The 17944-nt window shown below is 38.0% G+C and overlaps 1 protein-coding gene across 10 annotated transcripts in view; it reads right to left on the reverse strand.

Moving 5' to 3' along the window:
• The window catches only part of OSBPL3 (oxysterol binding protein like 3), a 91206-nt gene that overhangs the window by 39378 nt on the left and 33884 nt on the right, over nucleotides 1–17944 (reverse strand). For 7 of the 10 annotated variants that reach the window (XM_068674214.1, XM_068674215.1, XM_068674223.1 and 4 more), the window contains 5 exons: nucleotides 9842–10166; nucleotides 9062–9302; nucleotides 1041–1160; nucleotides 760–813; nucleotides 442–555 (listed from right to left, as the gene is read on the reverse strand). In XM_068674214.1, coding sequence (XP_068530315.1) covers nucleotides 442–555; nucleotides 760–813; nucleotides 1041–1160; nucleotides 9062–9154 — 381 coding nt within the window. In that variant the 5' untranslated portion in view covers nucleotides 9155–9302; nucleotides 9842–10166. The remainder of the gene's footprint in view (nucleotides 1–441; nucleotides 556–759; nucleotides 814–1040; nucleotides 1161–9061; nucleotides 9303–9841; nucleotides 10167–17944) is intronic. The other 3 variants (XM_068674221.1, XM_068674224.1, XM_068674220.1) reach the window with 2 other exon arrangements.

Below are 17944 nucleotides of genomic sequence, written 5' to 3' on the forward strand. Positions count from 1 at the left end.
AAATTTGATTTTGGTGATGAATTTTACAACAATTTATTTCACAAGACAGAATATACAGTTCTATACATTTGACTATAGAGAATACTTCCTACAGATAAAACAAAGAACAAGATACAAATACTGAAAATAAAAGCACTTATATAAAAAGTGCATATCCTTTGCTGAAAAAAAATGGTGGAGAAGAGAGTGCTGCTAAACATGAAGTATCTTCCAAGTTTCTACTTAGAGAATAATTTTGTAACAGGGTTACCAACTCTGGAACAGTACAGTAAAATCTCTGAAATTATAAAGTGTAAAACTAGTCTCCTGAGATTAAAAATTATTAGGGCAACTAACAGACCTACCACTAGTAAAAATAAATGTGGTCTCCACCATACAGACTTAATGTTGTTATACCCCTACAGTTTTGGGAGTAAATTTTAAATAATTTTAAAGACCTACCTTCAGATGGTATATCTGCTCTTCTGTATCCAAATCTATACATTTTGTTGATTTCTTTACAGACATGACAGAAAGCCCAACATCAATGCAGCCATGAAGCTTCCCTCTCTCTATCTGCAAAAAAGTAAAGAGAATGCAATAACCCCAGAATAAAGCAGAAGGACAGACCCGCTAAGACCATCATTCTCCTGCCTTCAACCTACTGTTTAGAGCTGCTGAAACTCTACTTCTATTTACCAGTAATATGGAATTACTAGTATTTCAGATAACATACTATTGTTACCTTATAATGACCTTAAAGGGTTTTAAATTACTTACATCAGCTTGGCATTTAGAATATTTCAAAATCCCTCTGTCCAAAAAGAAGTATCTCTGTAACCAGAAATGCAGAGAATTAAAAACCACACAAACAGAGAACCAAAAAAAAACAATCATACAAAACCAACAAAAAAAAAGCCTACCCCAAACACTCACACATACTTCTTTGGAGAACACTTGCCATGCTCTTATTTTTTTTATTTTTATTTCTGCTGTAACAACACACCCAGTAAGTCACATTAAAATGGCATCAGGCTTTCAGACAGACATTCCTTTACTACCTTGTGCCAACCCTTCAAAGGCCATTTCCTCTTTTTCAGCAAGCAGCCTTCCTGCTTCTGTGGTTCCTGGGTACAATTCATTGCTCCCCGGAGTCCTTCTACAATTTCCCAGCTGTCCTGCTTAAATAGAAAATCCAAATCTCAATCTTATTCCTTCCAACTGATAGAATTGTTAAAACGGATTGGAGAGGAGGAAACAAAAACAAAAGGATGCTGAAATCTAACCTTAGATCCTTCTTTATACATTTCCTACGTATCTACGAAGAGACAAGATATATTTTCTTAAATTTTGATAGATACAATATAATCTAAATAAAAATGCTGTTTTTATGACATGAACCATCATTGAAGGTAGATGCTTACCAGAATTTTATATGCATATTTTTCTGTGGGTACACACACAGTATGTAGCCACAGCCTAGTCACAGTTTACCATAAAAAGCTTTCTGCAATCATGTACAGAAACTGACTATGCTAAAAGGATATGCTTTGTAGGTTATGAAACAGAAATAAAAGTCTGAAAATGAAGACATTTCTATAATGCTCTTTAGCCCATACTCAGTTACTAAAGGCTTTGTATTTTGTAATGAACTGCACTCTCCCTAAAAATAAAAAATACAGTAATAATAATAGTAAAAAAATAAATAAATAAGAGAAAGAAAAAGAACAAGCCAGCTAAGTAATTCAAGTACTATGAAGAACATGATGTAAAGAGAGAGTACAAGTAAAATACTCCCCCACTTTCATCAGATACACCTCTAATTAAAGGAGTATCTCTCTTCTGCTGTCAGTAAGTTTTAAATGAAATATCCTGCAGCAATGCAACAGAAAAAAGAATTAATCTGATGAGATTTTTTACTTTTTTTTTTTTTTCAAATGGGAAAACTACTAATGACCATGTAACACGAATTTCAAGATTTCTGATGACAGACTTCATGAATTATTTATTGCCAGCTACCATTGGATTCCACAGATCCCTAATTATAAACAACTAACAGAAAATGTCATGGCTTGCGCCACTGACGTGTACTTAAAAAAGACAAATACTTTAACCTGTAGAATTTAACAATGTAAAGGACTACTATGAAACACTTATGAGAAAACAGAACTACACCAGGCAGGAGGCAAGTACTTGTGGTCTTTCATTTAAGTTACAAAGGGAAGTAGCTTTTCCCTTCAGAGAAAAAAAAAAAAAAAAAAAAAAAGACTGACTCAAAAACTTTAAAACAAAAGTTAAACAAAAATTGGCAAAAGTGCTAATTGTACTCATTTATCCATCTTTAGAATCCTTGAAATTCACCCCAAGAAATCTAAAACTAACCACAAAAATTACGTCAGGTTATATGCCCATTACCAGAATAAGACAAAAAGCCATCCATTAAATAGTTTAAACAACATGATGTCTTATTCCAACACGTTAGTGGCAGCACTCCACTATTTTGTTATTTTCCTTGTACTGCACTTTATGGAACACACTGCAAAACTGGTCAGATTCTTCGACTTGAGTTCCCTCTGCCAGCACTACACAGCAGGCTGCCAGCACCAGAAATGGGGCTGAGCAGCTCCCATCACTCCACACCCTACAGATCAGCCATGATGTTCTGGCGCCTGAAGGTAAGTCAAAACTGCATTCATTCTAAATTAAATTGTTATCACAGCATGCATTTTGTGCCCCCATAGGCTTGGGTTTTATGCTTGCCAGTTTTGTAATGCACAGCGCCTTTACTCCCTCCAATTTGCAATATTTTGACAGCTACTTAAATACCATTATTTCTAACTAGTACACTCATGAAACCATATTTTTCCTGTTGAAAACCAGAAGTTTCGCTCCATATTCTTTATTTTTCTTTCTTTTTTTTTTTTTTTTTTTTTTCTCAGTGTGGGACCCCCTTAGGATTCTAAATAATCACAAATCCTCTCCTACTTAGGGGAAAATTGCTATGATACCAGGTCAGGGAACAGATAAGTTACTCATAGACACCAGCAGCTAATGTTTTGAATGAAGAGCAGAAGGTCTCCAGGCTGTCTCCAGCACATCAGTGCAACATGAGCCACAGCAGTGCACGCTCTGCTGCTAGACACCAGCAGCACAAGTCTTTTGTGGGGTGAAGCAGCCAGAAAATGAAGCAGAGAGTCAGCTTGTGCCCTTACAGTGACAGTCAGCTATGGCTTGCTAGCTGTGGTTTGACAGCTATTCAAGTACAAAGGCAGCTATAAGCCTCCACAATTAAGGACTTTTCTTCTTTTTTCACAGAGTGTTCCAACCTTGAAAGCATAAAAGAATCTATATTCCACCATCTCTTCTGCCATAAATGGAAATATTAGGCCACCTGCTTTCTGCATTGAGTTTGGAATTTCTTTGCTTGTTAAAGATTATTTAATTAACCTGTATATAACTACAAGCATTAGGACTTATGATGACAGAGCACCCTCTTTAAATATAATCAAATATGGTATAATGCTACAATTTACATTAAGCATGTAACAGCTGAACTTACTGCTGTTCACTCTCCACATGTGGATAAAATTTCCTCTGCTTGGGAAATATGTTCTCCTAAATGAGCTAATATATAACTAATCTTGACATGAGCTGATTTCAAACTGGGGACTTGAGGTAAACGTTAAAAAAAAAAGTGTGAAACCTAATGGAACTAATGAAAGATGATTCTAATTAAGAACTAATGGGCACATCTACAAGATTAAGAAGAATGGCATGTTTATGTTTTTGTTTCTTCCTTCTTGAAATTAGCCAGAAGAGCTTAAAAGCAATATTGCATGACTACCAAGCATGTTATTTCCATTACCTTACCCAAAATATGTTAAACTGCAGTATCCAAACACATCATTTTTCCGTTGAAAGTTGATCTGATAGCAGTCAAGACTATAAAACAGCAGATTCTTTTCAGTATTCTGTTGTCTTGCCTAATTAATCCAGTTTCTTGAACTTTGGATCCAGTTCTCACACTTTGTTTAAGCTTAAACACTGTGTATTGTTAATAAAGCTGTCTACTTGAAGGAGACAAGCACAAATTTGAGCACAATCAGCCACAAAAATCTTGATTCAGTTTTAAATGGACTCCTCAAAATAGCAAGATCCATGCTATATTGGGCATATGAGATGAAAGAGAAAGAAAGCACTGGGAAGTAGTTCAGTAGCAGTACACCCACCTGGGATATACAGTGTCAACAGTTTTGGTAAAAAGTTTAAATACAGAGCACATCCTGGCCTGTATCACAATCAATTTTAGTCTGGGACTCTTCTGCAGTCCAGGCATAAGATGTTTCCCCTGTTCCCGCAGAAGATCCACATCTCCCCTGGTTCTTTTGCTCAGTGAGGCAGCCAAGAAAGTGTCTTCAAAATTAAGGAGTGTGAAAATGGGAAGAAGAGCTGAAGTAGAACTACTTCCCTTTGAGTAGGCCCAGAGGCCTGCCAAATCTCAGGGGAAGGCAAGTCTCCTACTCACATTTCTGTTAAACCAGCAATCTCACGTTTTTGCAAGCTTACACAAAGGTTACTTGGACTGGAAATGGATCCAATGCTTTTAAAAGCACAAGACTATTTAATCCTCTAGGTTAGACAAGGAAATGCAAGGAATAGTTTAGAGAATTAACTGCATGAGGAACTACTGGATAACCACAAGGCTCAACACAGCAATAACAAGAAGCACTGGGCTCTGTTCCACACGGCTAGCCAGAGCCCAACCTTTCCCAGCCAAACCCCTGAACTCACAAGGTTTTCAAAACACTGCTGCCGTGACTGTTTTTGGATCTGTTTGCTCTTAACCCAAGCCCTGCAGGATCTCTATCAGTAGTTTGTTTTGTGAGAGATCTGACACCTCATCTAATGAGAAAAAAGCGTCAGTTGGCTATTGCTGGGAGCAGCTGCTGAAGCAAAAGAAAACTGCTTACTCTCTAAAATAAAGGCAAATGAAGTGGGCTGTTTGGTTATCATTTGGTCTCATCTGTCTGAAAGAGCAGAGGAGCAAATTAGAAATACAGAACCTCATGAAAGCTACTGGAAGCATTTACATTATGGTCCATTTTGTTGATTCTTATCCCACAGCAGTGAACTGAAAAAGATACCCTAAACCATTGCATTAAACTGCAAGAAAAAAAAAAAGATTTTTTTTTAAAAAAAACACCTCTTTACATATTCCCCCCCCCCCCCACAAAAAAAAAAAAAAAATATTACAACCCTACCAAATGTTTTGCATCATTATGGGCCAATATCTGCACAAAATGATCAACCTTGCTTTTGCTGCCTGAGACAGAAATTTCACTCAAGGCTGATGGAGGAAAGTAGCATTGTTACTTTTTCTCAGGTCCAAAGATGCTCATTTCAGACCAGCATGGGAAATTCACACTGCAGTTGAAGAGCATACCTGCTCTTCAACACCTGCTGTGTTGCTGAGAATAAAAACCCATACACTGGTTTTCAGAGAGAAGTCTGTCATGAGGTAATTGTATTTATTTTCTTTATGTAATAAAATAAAAGCCTTCCCATTTTCTGCAGTATTATGTATCATGGAGCTCCTCAAGGTGAATTATTTCAGGAGAAAGAATGAAGCAACGAGTTTGAAGGGCTCTCAGACTGATGCTTGCACTTGCAGCTCCCTGAACGAAACAGATGACAGTGCCAGACTTTCTTTCGGTGTAAAATGCAGTCAGTTGTACCGAATATTTTAAGTGCCAAAAATAGAAACCCGCTTTGTGGAGGATAAGGGTTGGCATCAGCTGCAACTAAAGCATTTGTTACAGTTCATAAAATTGGCAGAAATTATTTAATTTTCTTTTTTAGAACATGAAGTATTTTTAAGCAGCTCTCCTGTCATAAGGCTTTTTTCCCTACTGTATCTATTTAAAAAGCTAGTTAGCATATTAGACTTAGAAATGACTATCATAATATATCTACTTTTGCACATAGGTCAGTTTAAATGGAAAGACCAAGACCAGGTTTGAGTTGTGGCTTTGTGGAAGACAACCCTTTCCATGGCTGGCAGAGAAGAGCAGAGAGGTGGGATGTGGCAGTATCCTCCAACCTGCCACGGGGCTTCAGGGTGAGGTGAACGTAGTGGAACACCATTAACTGTTGGTGTCTGCAGTTCACACTGCAAATGTATTGCATCTGGCAGAAAAAGGGCACCAAGTTTAGCAAAGGAAGGAGCAGACCCCTCAAAGTCCTGCGGCCCTGCTTCAAGTCAACGCTTCTGGCATGGTGGCCTACCTCTGCACCATGGGACTCCATTTATCCTCCATACCACTGGCACATGTTGTTCCATGAGGAGTAATAACTAAATTTTAGCAGTCACAGGAGCCCCAGTGGTAGCCTTACACTACTGTGGTTCCACATCCCAGTCTTGAGTTGCTTATTAAATGGTGCCAGTGTCTACTTGCAACAGAGTCTGTGACTAGGAAAACAAAGAGACTCAGAACTCAGATCTCACTATTTATGGGAAAAACAAACAAAAACTGTCTCAATCCCTTCCTTCTGTGCTGTCCAGAGGGTTTTTTGTTTTTTTTTTTTTGTTTTTTTTTTTGTTTGTTTGGGTTTTTTTTACTTAATCAGATTAAAAGAGTTGCCATGTCAGATCAGCAGCACAGAAAAATGCATCCAGGCAGATCTGTCGCAAGCAACAAAAATAGTTCTGAAGGTGGCTGAAAGGGGCACAAACGTTGGAACAAAGAGTAAGAAGCCTCCCATAGAGCTGGAAGATAAACAAAGTAATACCAAAATCAACAATTCACATTTTGCAGAGCACATGGCAACATGATTTAAACTTTCACAATGCGTTAAACAGGAGTAACACTGTAAATTTAGCTACTTTGTAGACCTCTTGATCACTTTGGCCAATGCAAACAAAGTTATAGGATAACTTAGGAAGATATTACACTTGGTAAAGAAGGGAGTAGAGAAAGTATTAAGGAATTCCCTAATATTAGAAGTCTCTCTTATAAAAAATGACAAACACCTTAAAATGAACAACTAATTTCTGAAAAAATGTTTTTCTATATTTTCAGACTATATATGAAAAGTAAGCAAGCAGAAATTTTAGTCTTGCTTAGTGATTATGTCTCAGCACATAACAAGTCATGCAAACTGCCCCAACTTCTGGGGGCTTGCCTCTCTCATTAACACTTCCTGAAAACATGGAGAAGTCACTCGACTCTTTTACGTTCTCTAGATGCAGATGCATTCTGTTACTTACTTGGTACTGCCATGAGTGACCATGAAAGGTTTAATAGTGAAACATTAATCAAAGTGGAGATATTTATCACCATGTCTCATATTATGATGAATTATTATGATTATAGACCGTACTGCCTTCAACATAGATTGAGAAGCAACCTACTTTATATCTCCGTTCAGCTTGACCTGATAGGTGTATGAGGCAACTTACCATCTGCCTGACTATATTGAATGAACATGGATGCACCAGGAATACAAATAAAACAGAAAGCTGCATCACTCACCTTTGTCAAATATACCTTGATCTTTGTACAGGTGATCAAAGACTAAAAAAGTAGGTGCAGACAAGGTGATATTAAACCTTACTGATTTATTTCCTTTCTCCAAAAGAGAGCAGGTGAGAATAAAATGGTTAAGAAATGGGATCCACTGACAATAATATCAAAAGCCTCAGCTAGCCAACTGATTTGGCCATGTTAAATGGCAGTGAGTTTTTTGCATAAATTCCTCCTGCATAAGTATGGCTGATTTTACTGGCTATGTAAAGCACCAGTGGATTTAGTCATGCTCATGTAAATCTTATTATTGAAATACTATATGAAACACTTGATTGACATGAGCTGCTAGAACAGACAATACAAAATGTTTTAAATTATGCTTTTAAAGGTAATCTCATACTGAGGATATAAGAAATAATGTTGAAGGAAAACAAAAAGTGTCCTGAAAGCAAGGATTTCCATACTTAGCGTACTAGAAATGCACAGCATTTCTTATAAGCACAGCATTTTAAAATGCACAAATTGCTCAGAGATTTGTCCACCTTGCCAATTGTACGGGCAGGGACAGAAGTCCCAGAAAAGCAGGTGCTCTTTCAACACACAGCTGAGGACTCCAAAGCTTTCGGGGGATTTGGATGCTCAGTTCCAATTAAATTTTCAACCTGAAGCAGCTCCAAGAGCTCCACTAAACTAGCATCTGTACAAATAAAAGTTTATGTTGAGCATATTGCTCATCATTTTACAGGCATGGTTTCAGTGTGTTTAAACTTAATTTTCAGCACAGCTATTGGTCAATGTTTCTTGCCACTAACAAAAGCTGTCTTAAGCAGTCTTACTCATCAAGTACAAACACTCCCAGACAGGTCTTTTAAAACTGTAAGGCTGAAAGAACAGCTTAAATGATCACTTCTGCAGAAGGCAAAGTGTGGTTTGATGTTTCATATAGCATTAGGTATCCAGATGCATCATGTTACACAAATATGTATTTTCTTAACTACATGTCTACAGCAACAACAGGCACAGAGGCATTCACAGGCACATTTTAATGTCAAAGAGGCCCTATGTCAAGTTTCAGAAAAATGCATTCTCTTTCACACACGCACTCACATCTTTCCCTGGAAACTTGAAATAAGCAGAGCAGTTGCCCAATATTCTACCACAGAAGCGGTATCTTCTAAGGAAGATTTGGGATTTCAAGATCAAACCACTGAGATCGAGACTCCACAGCAACAATATTTCACTATAAAGACACCGTACATACGATGTGATAAAATTCAATTTTACAAGCGCCTGCAATTCAGGCAAGTTATATATTTATATATGTACACATTATTTTACAAATAAATCTTTGTATAACACGTATAACAGCATTTGACTGAAAAGAAGATCCTACTACAGACAAAAAAAAAAAAGAAGAGGGTGAGGAAGCCAAAGAAGTGATAAAATAAAACAATCAACAGGAAAACAGAATTTAAGAGATTCACTGATATTCATAAGCAACAGTAACACCCGATTTTGCTAACACTTTCAGTTTGGTTACAAAGCATTTGTATTACCTGTCGACTTCCCTGCTTGGAGGAGCAGCTGCTAGTACTTCTTGAAGGAGACAGCATTTTCTGGGATACACCAAAGCTTTTTTCTTCACTCATGATCCACGACCATTCGTTTCACATCAGCTCACTTAGAACACCATTAAAAGGTAATTAAGCAAAGGTATTGGAAGACTCCTGAGAAATGCAGAACTCATCGTTTACTCAAATGCATTCCAGTGGCATGATCTGCATCCCATGGAAATTCCTAAAAGAAAAAACAAAAAGCTGAGTTTATCAGATATGATCGCTTACTGCCATCCAGTAACATGAATCATACAGCCTTTGGTAATACAAGCTGACCGCATTACTGTACACTACTAGAAATATATTCAACAGTCACTTTAAGATAGATTTTCAAGGATCAAACAAGACCATCAAGAATTTTGGGTCCTAAATGCATACTTTAATTGTCATGATTTATGCAGAAGACAAAGTACAGTACAAAGAATCATTTTAAAGACTTAAATTCATAATAATAATAACAAAGACAACTAACAAAGACACAGAGTATAATAAATATTTATGCAAAAAGGATCAAAATATTCTCAAAATGAGAAAGCATCTAACTAAATATATTACAAAAAGGACAGCAACTGAAAAAATACTTTTTTTCAAGTTCTTTGATGATTTAAACAAGTAAGCATGGCTTCAGATTGTAAGAAAAAAGACCATATATAACATATAATATACACAAGTAGAGAGCATGCAAATTCAGCTATATAAAGCTGTGCATGAGCATCTTACCTGAAATCAGAAGAAAGTTGTGACTACTGTCACATCAGTTGTCCAAGTCAGTGACTGGAAGAACAGTCAACAGTCTGTTTAATAACAGTGCAGTTTGCAGCATATGCAAATAAAACCCATGCCAGAAACTCCCAATAACGGATTTCCAGTGTGGGCAAGAGTTGTCATGGTAACTGCATTTTTGTTTTTAAATTGAACAGAGGACGTAACAAAAGGGTGATGCTTTCCAAAACTTGGGGTGACGGAGCAGCTTTGTGAATTGTCTGTCGCTTCAGATTTTATTGTCTTGGGCAACAAATCTGCACATGAGGAACGGTGCAAGAACCTAGAAAGGTAAAGACATTTCCACAGAGAAGAGAAAATTAATTGCTGGGACAGGGAGGCATTACTTCACAACCTGCTTAATAGCTCACACTGTCACAAGTGTCCTGAACTAGGCTCTCTGGTTATTGAAGTTTTCCATTAATTTTTCTTCTCCTGAAGAGGCACAAAAGCCCATGCTGAGAGAAACAGCATTTTAAGATCCCTAGTAAAATGTTTTGTTTTAGAAATTCTAGTTTCCCTTAAAACACAAAACAAACAACAAGCAAACAAAACCACCGTGACAAACAGGTGCTGCATTTAAGATAACAACAACCCGGTACTTCAGAAAGCCTTGCTTCTAACTGCTGCGGTCTGAAGCATCCAACTTCTGAACAAAGACCAGTTCCAGCATATAGCACCTCTTCTGCAGTATGGCTTGATCTTATCTATTTAGAAATACTCAATTACCCCCAGAGCAAATCTATCCTAAACAACACTAATGAAACTGTCCCAGTCTCCAGAAGTCAGATGAAAAAGCAAGCTCTGCTGAGGCTGTTTCACTGGTGAGTCAGTTGGCAATCGTTTCCAGTAACCATCCGATAAATACAAAACCAGAGAGTACAATGCAAGAGCCTAAGAAAAACACAACAGCACAGTGACGTGAACTGGGCCTTGCACACCAGTTTTGCACTAAAATTACTGCTGAGAATAGGACTAGTGCAGTTTGGAGAAGGTATAGACTCTTCCTAGCCAGAAGACAAATTTCTGTGTGGCACTTCACCAAGGACTAGCACTTTTAACAGGTTTAAACTATTGAGTAAGCATAAAGCACAACTTTATTAATCAGTTTCAAGATGCATTTAGTAAAACAGTTTAATGGTAACATCCCTGTTAAGAAGTAGATGTCAAACACGATAGGAAAATAAATTCTCTTCATATAAACTAAGTTCAGATACTGCCTTGAAAGTGCCATGCACCAAGTGTTTTACTGATGTTCACTGATCACTCAGGTAGCCATGCAGTCCTCTTCACTGCTTGGTGTCTAAAACGACCAATTTACCACTTGGCTTTCATTGTTCACTACCTGGCATTTTGGCAAAGATTGGCAAAGTTCATGACAAGAAAACAGGCTTAATTTGCAGCAAAATGCACTTAAAGTTACTGTCATCACTATCTTGAGAGCATATCCCCCAGGACATGCCAGATGGAAATTATGTGATACCCTTTGCCCATCTGAACACAGCGCAATGGTCGTGACACCCTGGAAGCTTCAGAAAATGGAAAAACAAACTGGAGGCCTCTCTGATTTTAATACAAAAAAAGAAGTCATGTAATCAAAAGGATATTTCCATCAGCTTTCTTCTTTTCTGTGTGGAGCCTGAAGGAAATTAAGGTGTGTCCACATTTGCATTTTAGCACAGATTAGAAGTACACTTCCTCTGCAAATCTCCTGATCACCCCTTCTGACCACAATTTGGGTAGCTCTGCAGGACAGTTGTGGAGCATGGACACCAAATCCCCTTTGGATGAAGTGAAAGCAGAAGGCATGCTCCAGGAGCACAGCCAGTGCTCACTGAGCCGTGGCACCAAACTGGAGCTCATCCTGACTGGTCCCATCCTGGTGTGGATGCGGGATCCTCGCCATTACCTGATTCACTACAGAGGTCCACTTTTACTGCACTGCTCTCCTTGCTAATGCCGATATGGTCTAGACACAGACTTACACCACTTAACTTTGGGCACGCAGATAAGAACTCCAGATCTCCTTTGGCAATTGTTATGTAGGAAGCAAAAAGAGAGAGATGGGCACTTTTCCAGAACTCAAATGAGTTGAAGATGACTCCACCACCTAACCCAAGGTGCTTAAGAGAGGCAGGAGGCTGGAAGGATACATCTGACAAAGACCACCTTGTATTCTGAATATTCTGAGGTTTACTTCCAAAATAGGGCTTTCCAATTTTCTTGTATTCCTTCAAATTAATTTGCTACATGGACTTAAGAAAAGGCTTTTGTTACCAGCTCTGAAGAAGGCAGGAATGATGTGTGCCCTCTGTCTGAAGTCTTTTATTAATGTTTCAGTAATGTTTCCCAGTAATTCAAGTTATTACCTCGAGAATTCCAGATCTGAACATGAAACTGTAAGTGAATACTGAATATGGCTCCAACCCATCTGTCAAAACTGCTGCATCCTCCAGCAACTGCTTTGTGCTCCTTTTTTAAAATTCTCTTCAAGCTCAGGAAGAAGAGAGGAAAACATGGTTGCCCTTCAACAACTACCAACTTATGCTTCCATAAGGGTGTGAAAACACTGATCCTGCATCCCAAGCAGACTCGTATTCTGGCTGCCAACAGCAGTGATTGAGCTTCTCTAGGGTGACTCATATTTTACATTACCTGCAGCACATAAGGTTACAATGGTACATGAGCAATTAAGACTTTAAAGCAGGCACAAAAAACAGAACTGTGCTAACTAAGCTTAAATTGCAGCAGGCTTTCACGGTTTGAGGTAAACATGATCCAATTACTTCAGGTTCAAGACTTTCTGCTTTTCCTCTTGCCACAGGAGAGCCTCAGAACTAAGTATGTTTGCTCCCATCTTTCCTCAGAAGCATGCACTACCAACTACCTCTGTCTCCTCCAAAAAGACAATTTAAAGGCATGAGGCTGAGGCAAATCCAAATAAATTTAGGAGAAGAATTGTCACAACTGCTAAGTATTGGCCTAATTCTTCTCTATTAAGTCAACAACAGCAAAAGTAGGCCAAGAGTACTTCTGCAAATCACCTCACCGTTTTATAGAAGTAAGAAAACACGAGCATCCAATATTATTTATAGCTATTGTGTCCTAAACCCATAAGCAGTACTTATCTTTACTTATCATCTGTTACCAGGAGCCTTATCATTCTAAATCAATCAAAACAAATAATAGGTATATGACAATATGTACAACAGGAAGACCTGCTAAAAAATAAAAACCAAAAAGAGCACCATCCTAACTTGTCCTCATTGTCCTCAAACCTTTACAACTGCATTGGCTCAAAACAGCTCCTCGGTATCACAATTCATCTCTAGCAATTCTCAAAGCAATAAGCATACAGCAAAATCCCACATCTCACTAAAGAAAGGCACGAATTTAGAAAAATCTGGAAAAACTGCAGCATCAAATCAACATTATGTGATTGTTTTTGTTATGGCTTTGGAAGAAAAAGACTTAACAGCTGTTTCAGAGCTGATTCAGCAGTGAAAAATCACTGTAGAGAGAATTTGAGCAGTGAAACTGAAAGTGTATGTCTCACCCCGTAACTGTAGTCAATTGAAATTTTGTGACTAGAAGAATGGGAACAATGAAAAGCCTGATGAAAGTCATGTGGACACAGCCAGTGCAAGACTGAGCAATCCGAAGTAAGAGCTGCAAGCAACATTGAGTGACTTTCATGGAATTAAAAAAGAATCCATACTGAGACCTGTGCTCTACAGCTATTATAAAATTATTAAGTTACATTCACTCATGTCCACCTGGATAAACACAGCAATATCTTTTTCCAAGTAATGCTTTCATGGCTTTCTCTGTTATACTTCAAATTGTCAGCTTTAATATATCCAACAGTCTCATCTGGCTAAAAAAAAAAAATATAAACATTATAAAATTATTTATAGATACCATCCAAATCACAGCCTCTGTTGAGCAGATGCTTTTGTTGGCCATGGACATGTGCTACTTACTCTCCGAAGCACTCTGTGATGCAAAGATACCGTTACTTCTATCTAGTCTACTTTCTTAAGGAGGCTGCTGTAGTAATTAAATCATGCTATTGCAATGACCCAAGAGAGGAAAATTTAGTTCAAACAAAACTGTCCTAATTGTTTAATCAAGAGAGACAGAGGGTGGGAAAGGGAAAAAAAAAAAAAAAGCAAACAGACAAACAACAAGCATACTGCATTTAACACCAGATTACTTTTCATGTATAATGTTCATCACTTAATGAAAAAAATCCTGTGTTCTAAGCATACAGAAAAGAAAACAAAACAAGAAAACCCACACAACTAAACATCCAGAGACAATCCACTACAGTACATCCCAAATAACACCCCAAAGAAGAACATGGTTCGTTGTCAAGTCTAGTCAGATGTTCCTGGAGCAAAGCAAGTATCTACTGTTTCACTAACCCTTGGGACAAATAATTCAGTCCCTTGTACTAGAAAGATCTTATATAAATTTAGAAGTAGGTCATTACGCATCCTAAAATGTAAGTATACATAAAAATACCACTTTTCCCTCACATCTACCACAGAAATTGACTTTAATACTACATGTGACGTGATTAATTTTAAATGCATAATCTTGACACTGTTGCCCCCTTCCCCCAGGAGATGAGATAGATTACATTTGTATGAAATTTGCTACATATGTATCACGGACAGATAGGTTAATAATCTTTGTGGCTAGAGATTAAAAAAAATCCATTAGTAATGGCAGCATTATAATGTTAATTGTTTAGCTGTCATACCACCTTTTCAATCCAACTTTTAATCACGGGTGAGAATGAGAACACACAGCTAAATAGGACTGACTTAGCTCACAGTTGGGTCCTAAATAATTCATTCCTCTTCTCCCCTGGCCCCTTTTGGAAAGAGCCTTACCAAGGGACAGGCTGGCAGCTCTGTGCTCCTTATCACAAGCTACCAGAAGGACCAGGGTCCCAGATAACCCCCTACCAGCTCTGAGTACACCTCACACATGACAGAGAAGCCCCAAACCCAGGGACCACAGGGATCACTGCTTTGTGATGCTGTAACAGAGTGGTCCACAGTCTCCCTGTCCAGAAAGTAGGAACTACCAAGTTGTGATCAAATCCAATGCTGGGAGTACAGCGCTGCTCGTGGGCACAGTGAGGGCTGTCAACCTCAAGCAATAAAGAAGCAGTGGGACTGTTTGCAATGGACGTCCTATTCATCCAGAGAAGACTTTACAAGCCAAAAGACAAAGGATGATCAAGCAATAGAAGAGAGAGGAAGGCTTTTCATTTTCAGTCAGGAAAAGAACAGGCACACAGTGTCATTTCACAGTCTGTACTAAAAACCTTGAGAGAATCATCTGCTAATGAGAATGTCCCAGGGTTGGTATGAGTGGAAACACTTACCATCATCAGAGCTTTGGCACGAGCATGGTTGGCTTTCATTTTTCTGTTATCTATTGCTATTTAAAGCTTTGCTTTGTTCACCGAAACAAAGATATGCCAAGGCTTAATCCTTTTTTTTTTTTTTTTTTTTAATACTCATTATTGCTAAAACGTTACTGCAATGCACACTATTTGTTTTCCTAGATTCAGTTTTGATAGGCACAGTGTTCTGGAAGTCAATACCTTCTGGTGGAAATAGCTGTCAGCCTGCCAGCATGTAGCAATTCAAGATCTTAAGACAGCACTGTCTGTACATCAAGAAAAAGACATCACTTTCCTTTAAAATCACTGAAGGCATCCATATAACTTTGTACCAGACTGGCTCTTTGTGACCTGATCAGCTGCATAATGTTGTGAGATGCATAAATCTACCAAGGCTGACATCAAGCAATGTATTTTATTAGACCAGCTGACTTGGTTTAACTACAGAGAAACAAACCCCAATCCAATCACCTGTTTCATGCAGAACAGTATAAAGGACTATTGGAAGAAGGGTTTCTGCAGCCCAGGTACAATTCTTACCAAAGCCTGAAGAAAAATGTCACGAAGTATGTAAGAACAGCAGACACAACCCAGAGATCCTTTAATCTTATGTGGAAAGTTAGATATGTTCCTGAAAGAGTGGCAGGATCCAACACGCCTGCTCTGTTCTCTTTGATGTGATGTTTTAATTTTCACAGTTCATCATATACTTTCTAAAAAAAAATCTTTTTTTTTCCCCCTTGCAGATACCTATTTTTGTCCATGATAGAGATGAACTGTCATGTATGTGTAGTGTATATCACAATTTCTAAATAAAGTTGGAGGGGAAACAACACTTCCTCTTGAGAATGTTTAGTGTTATCCTTTATAAAGCAGGGCTATTAGCTCAAAATTTAAATCTCATTAACTTTAATGAGCATGGTAACAAGATTCAGTTTTCCCCCAGATGCATAGAAATTTGTTTACATGCTTCACAAAGTGCAGCGACTGTGGATTATGGAAACATCATATTTCTTGACCAATTTGCTGTATCTGTGTAGGCTTCTGGTCCCTAAATCCATTCCAATACACCTCTTTCATTGTACTTTATAACACTAGCATTTACAAATTGATGCAGACAGAGCCACAGCTTCCTTTAAAGCTTATGTATAGATTAGGTCTTCGCTGATTGTTTTTCACATTAAGATAATTTGAAACTTGAAAAGATATGTGTAGCATTTTGACCAAAGAACAAGTAGTTTTAAATACATCAGCATTAACTTTCTCATATCTTTTTAGGCTGAGGGCCGCTAACTTCCCTATGTTGTGCTTCTGAACTGGCAATATGTAAACAAACCTTAACACTTTAGAGAAGTGTTGCAAGAAACACCACTTAAAACATGTGATGAGGATAATTAGTGCTATGAGTGCTGAGTATTTTTGTTATTGATACCAACAGGTAAGAAAAAAAAAAAAAGCAAATACTATTAAAAACTGTACATAGAAATGTTTAATTCTTATTTAAAAGAAATATGTTAAGTCTTGCACTGGAGCTCCTTGAGGACAGACAGAACAATTCCTGAAGCTGTCCTTGTGGTGGGAAAGACTTCATGTAGCTGTATGCAGGTAACATGAACAATGAGAAGCAGCTGCTGACAGAGTGGATCATCCTCTTGGAAGACACATACATATCACAGTTAGTCTTAAATCCATTGATATGTATGACTGTAACAAACACCTGGACAATGCAAACTAGGAAAGAGTCTCCACAGATCAGGTTTTCTGCAACATTATCCTTCTGGCATAAGATAAACATGAACTGAAAGAGACTTAGAAGCAGAGACACAACATATAGGAATATTGATTATAAAACTGAATGATTAGATGTGGTGTTTTTCCAAAATGAAGAACAAAAAAAAAAAAAAAAACAAACAACAGGGGAAAGAATCAATTGCAATAGCTGGGTCAGCAGGAGATGACTCAGGCTAGAGATAAACTGATAAGCTAGTCTGAGGTTCTTATGTCCTGACCAAGAAAGTAATAATTAAAAGGGATCTCCCCAACTTAAATGATTCAAGTCCCCACAACCACCACTACTTCCTCAAGTTCTCAATTGCTGAAGGACTGGAATCCAGCTAGGGTTACCGTAAAGGCTCTATTCAGACAGAGCTGGCAAAGAACTTCTGACCCTGTGGGAAAAAAAATAATAAAAGCGAACCCAAAGCTATAGATGAAGCAGCCATGCTAGGGAAGAACAGAAGGCCCATTTCAGAGTAAGTGCTTTCACATCAGTTCTTGTTGTACCACTGCAGAGCTACAACAGAACAAAACCTAAAAGCAAATTAGGAGATTGGCCAGAAAGGAAAGCTTCAATTACGACTTGGTGAATAATTTAGCGTTATTACAGACAACCCAGCAGAAGGAAGATGTATAGAGTTTTAATGTACCGCGCTTGTTTATACCATTCAACAACAGTATGGCATCCCAATATAAAATATGGCATCCCTCCGCAATAAAGTTAATAGTTAATATAAAACTACTGAGGACTTCCCTGGCTCTCAGCAGCAGCTTGGTGCCTCCAGTGAGGAACTGGAGCTCAAATTCATTAAATTCGTACACACTTTGAAAACAGCTAAAGTAGCTTAAGATGTTCTTGCTCC

Source organism: Anas acuta, chromosome 2 (genome assembly GCF_963932015.1).
Source record: "Anas acuta chromosome 2, bAnaAcu1.1, whole genome shotgun sequence".
In the NCBI taxonomy this organism is placed as follows: domain Eukaryota; kingdom Metazoa; phylum Chordata; class Aves; order Anseriformes; family Anatidae; genus Anas; species Anas acuta.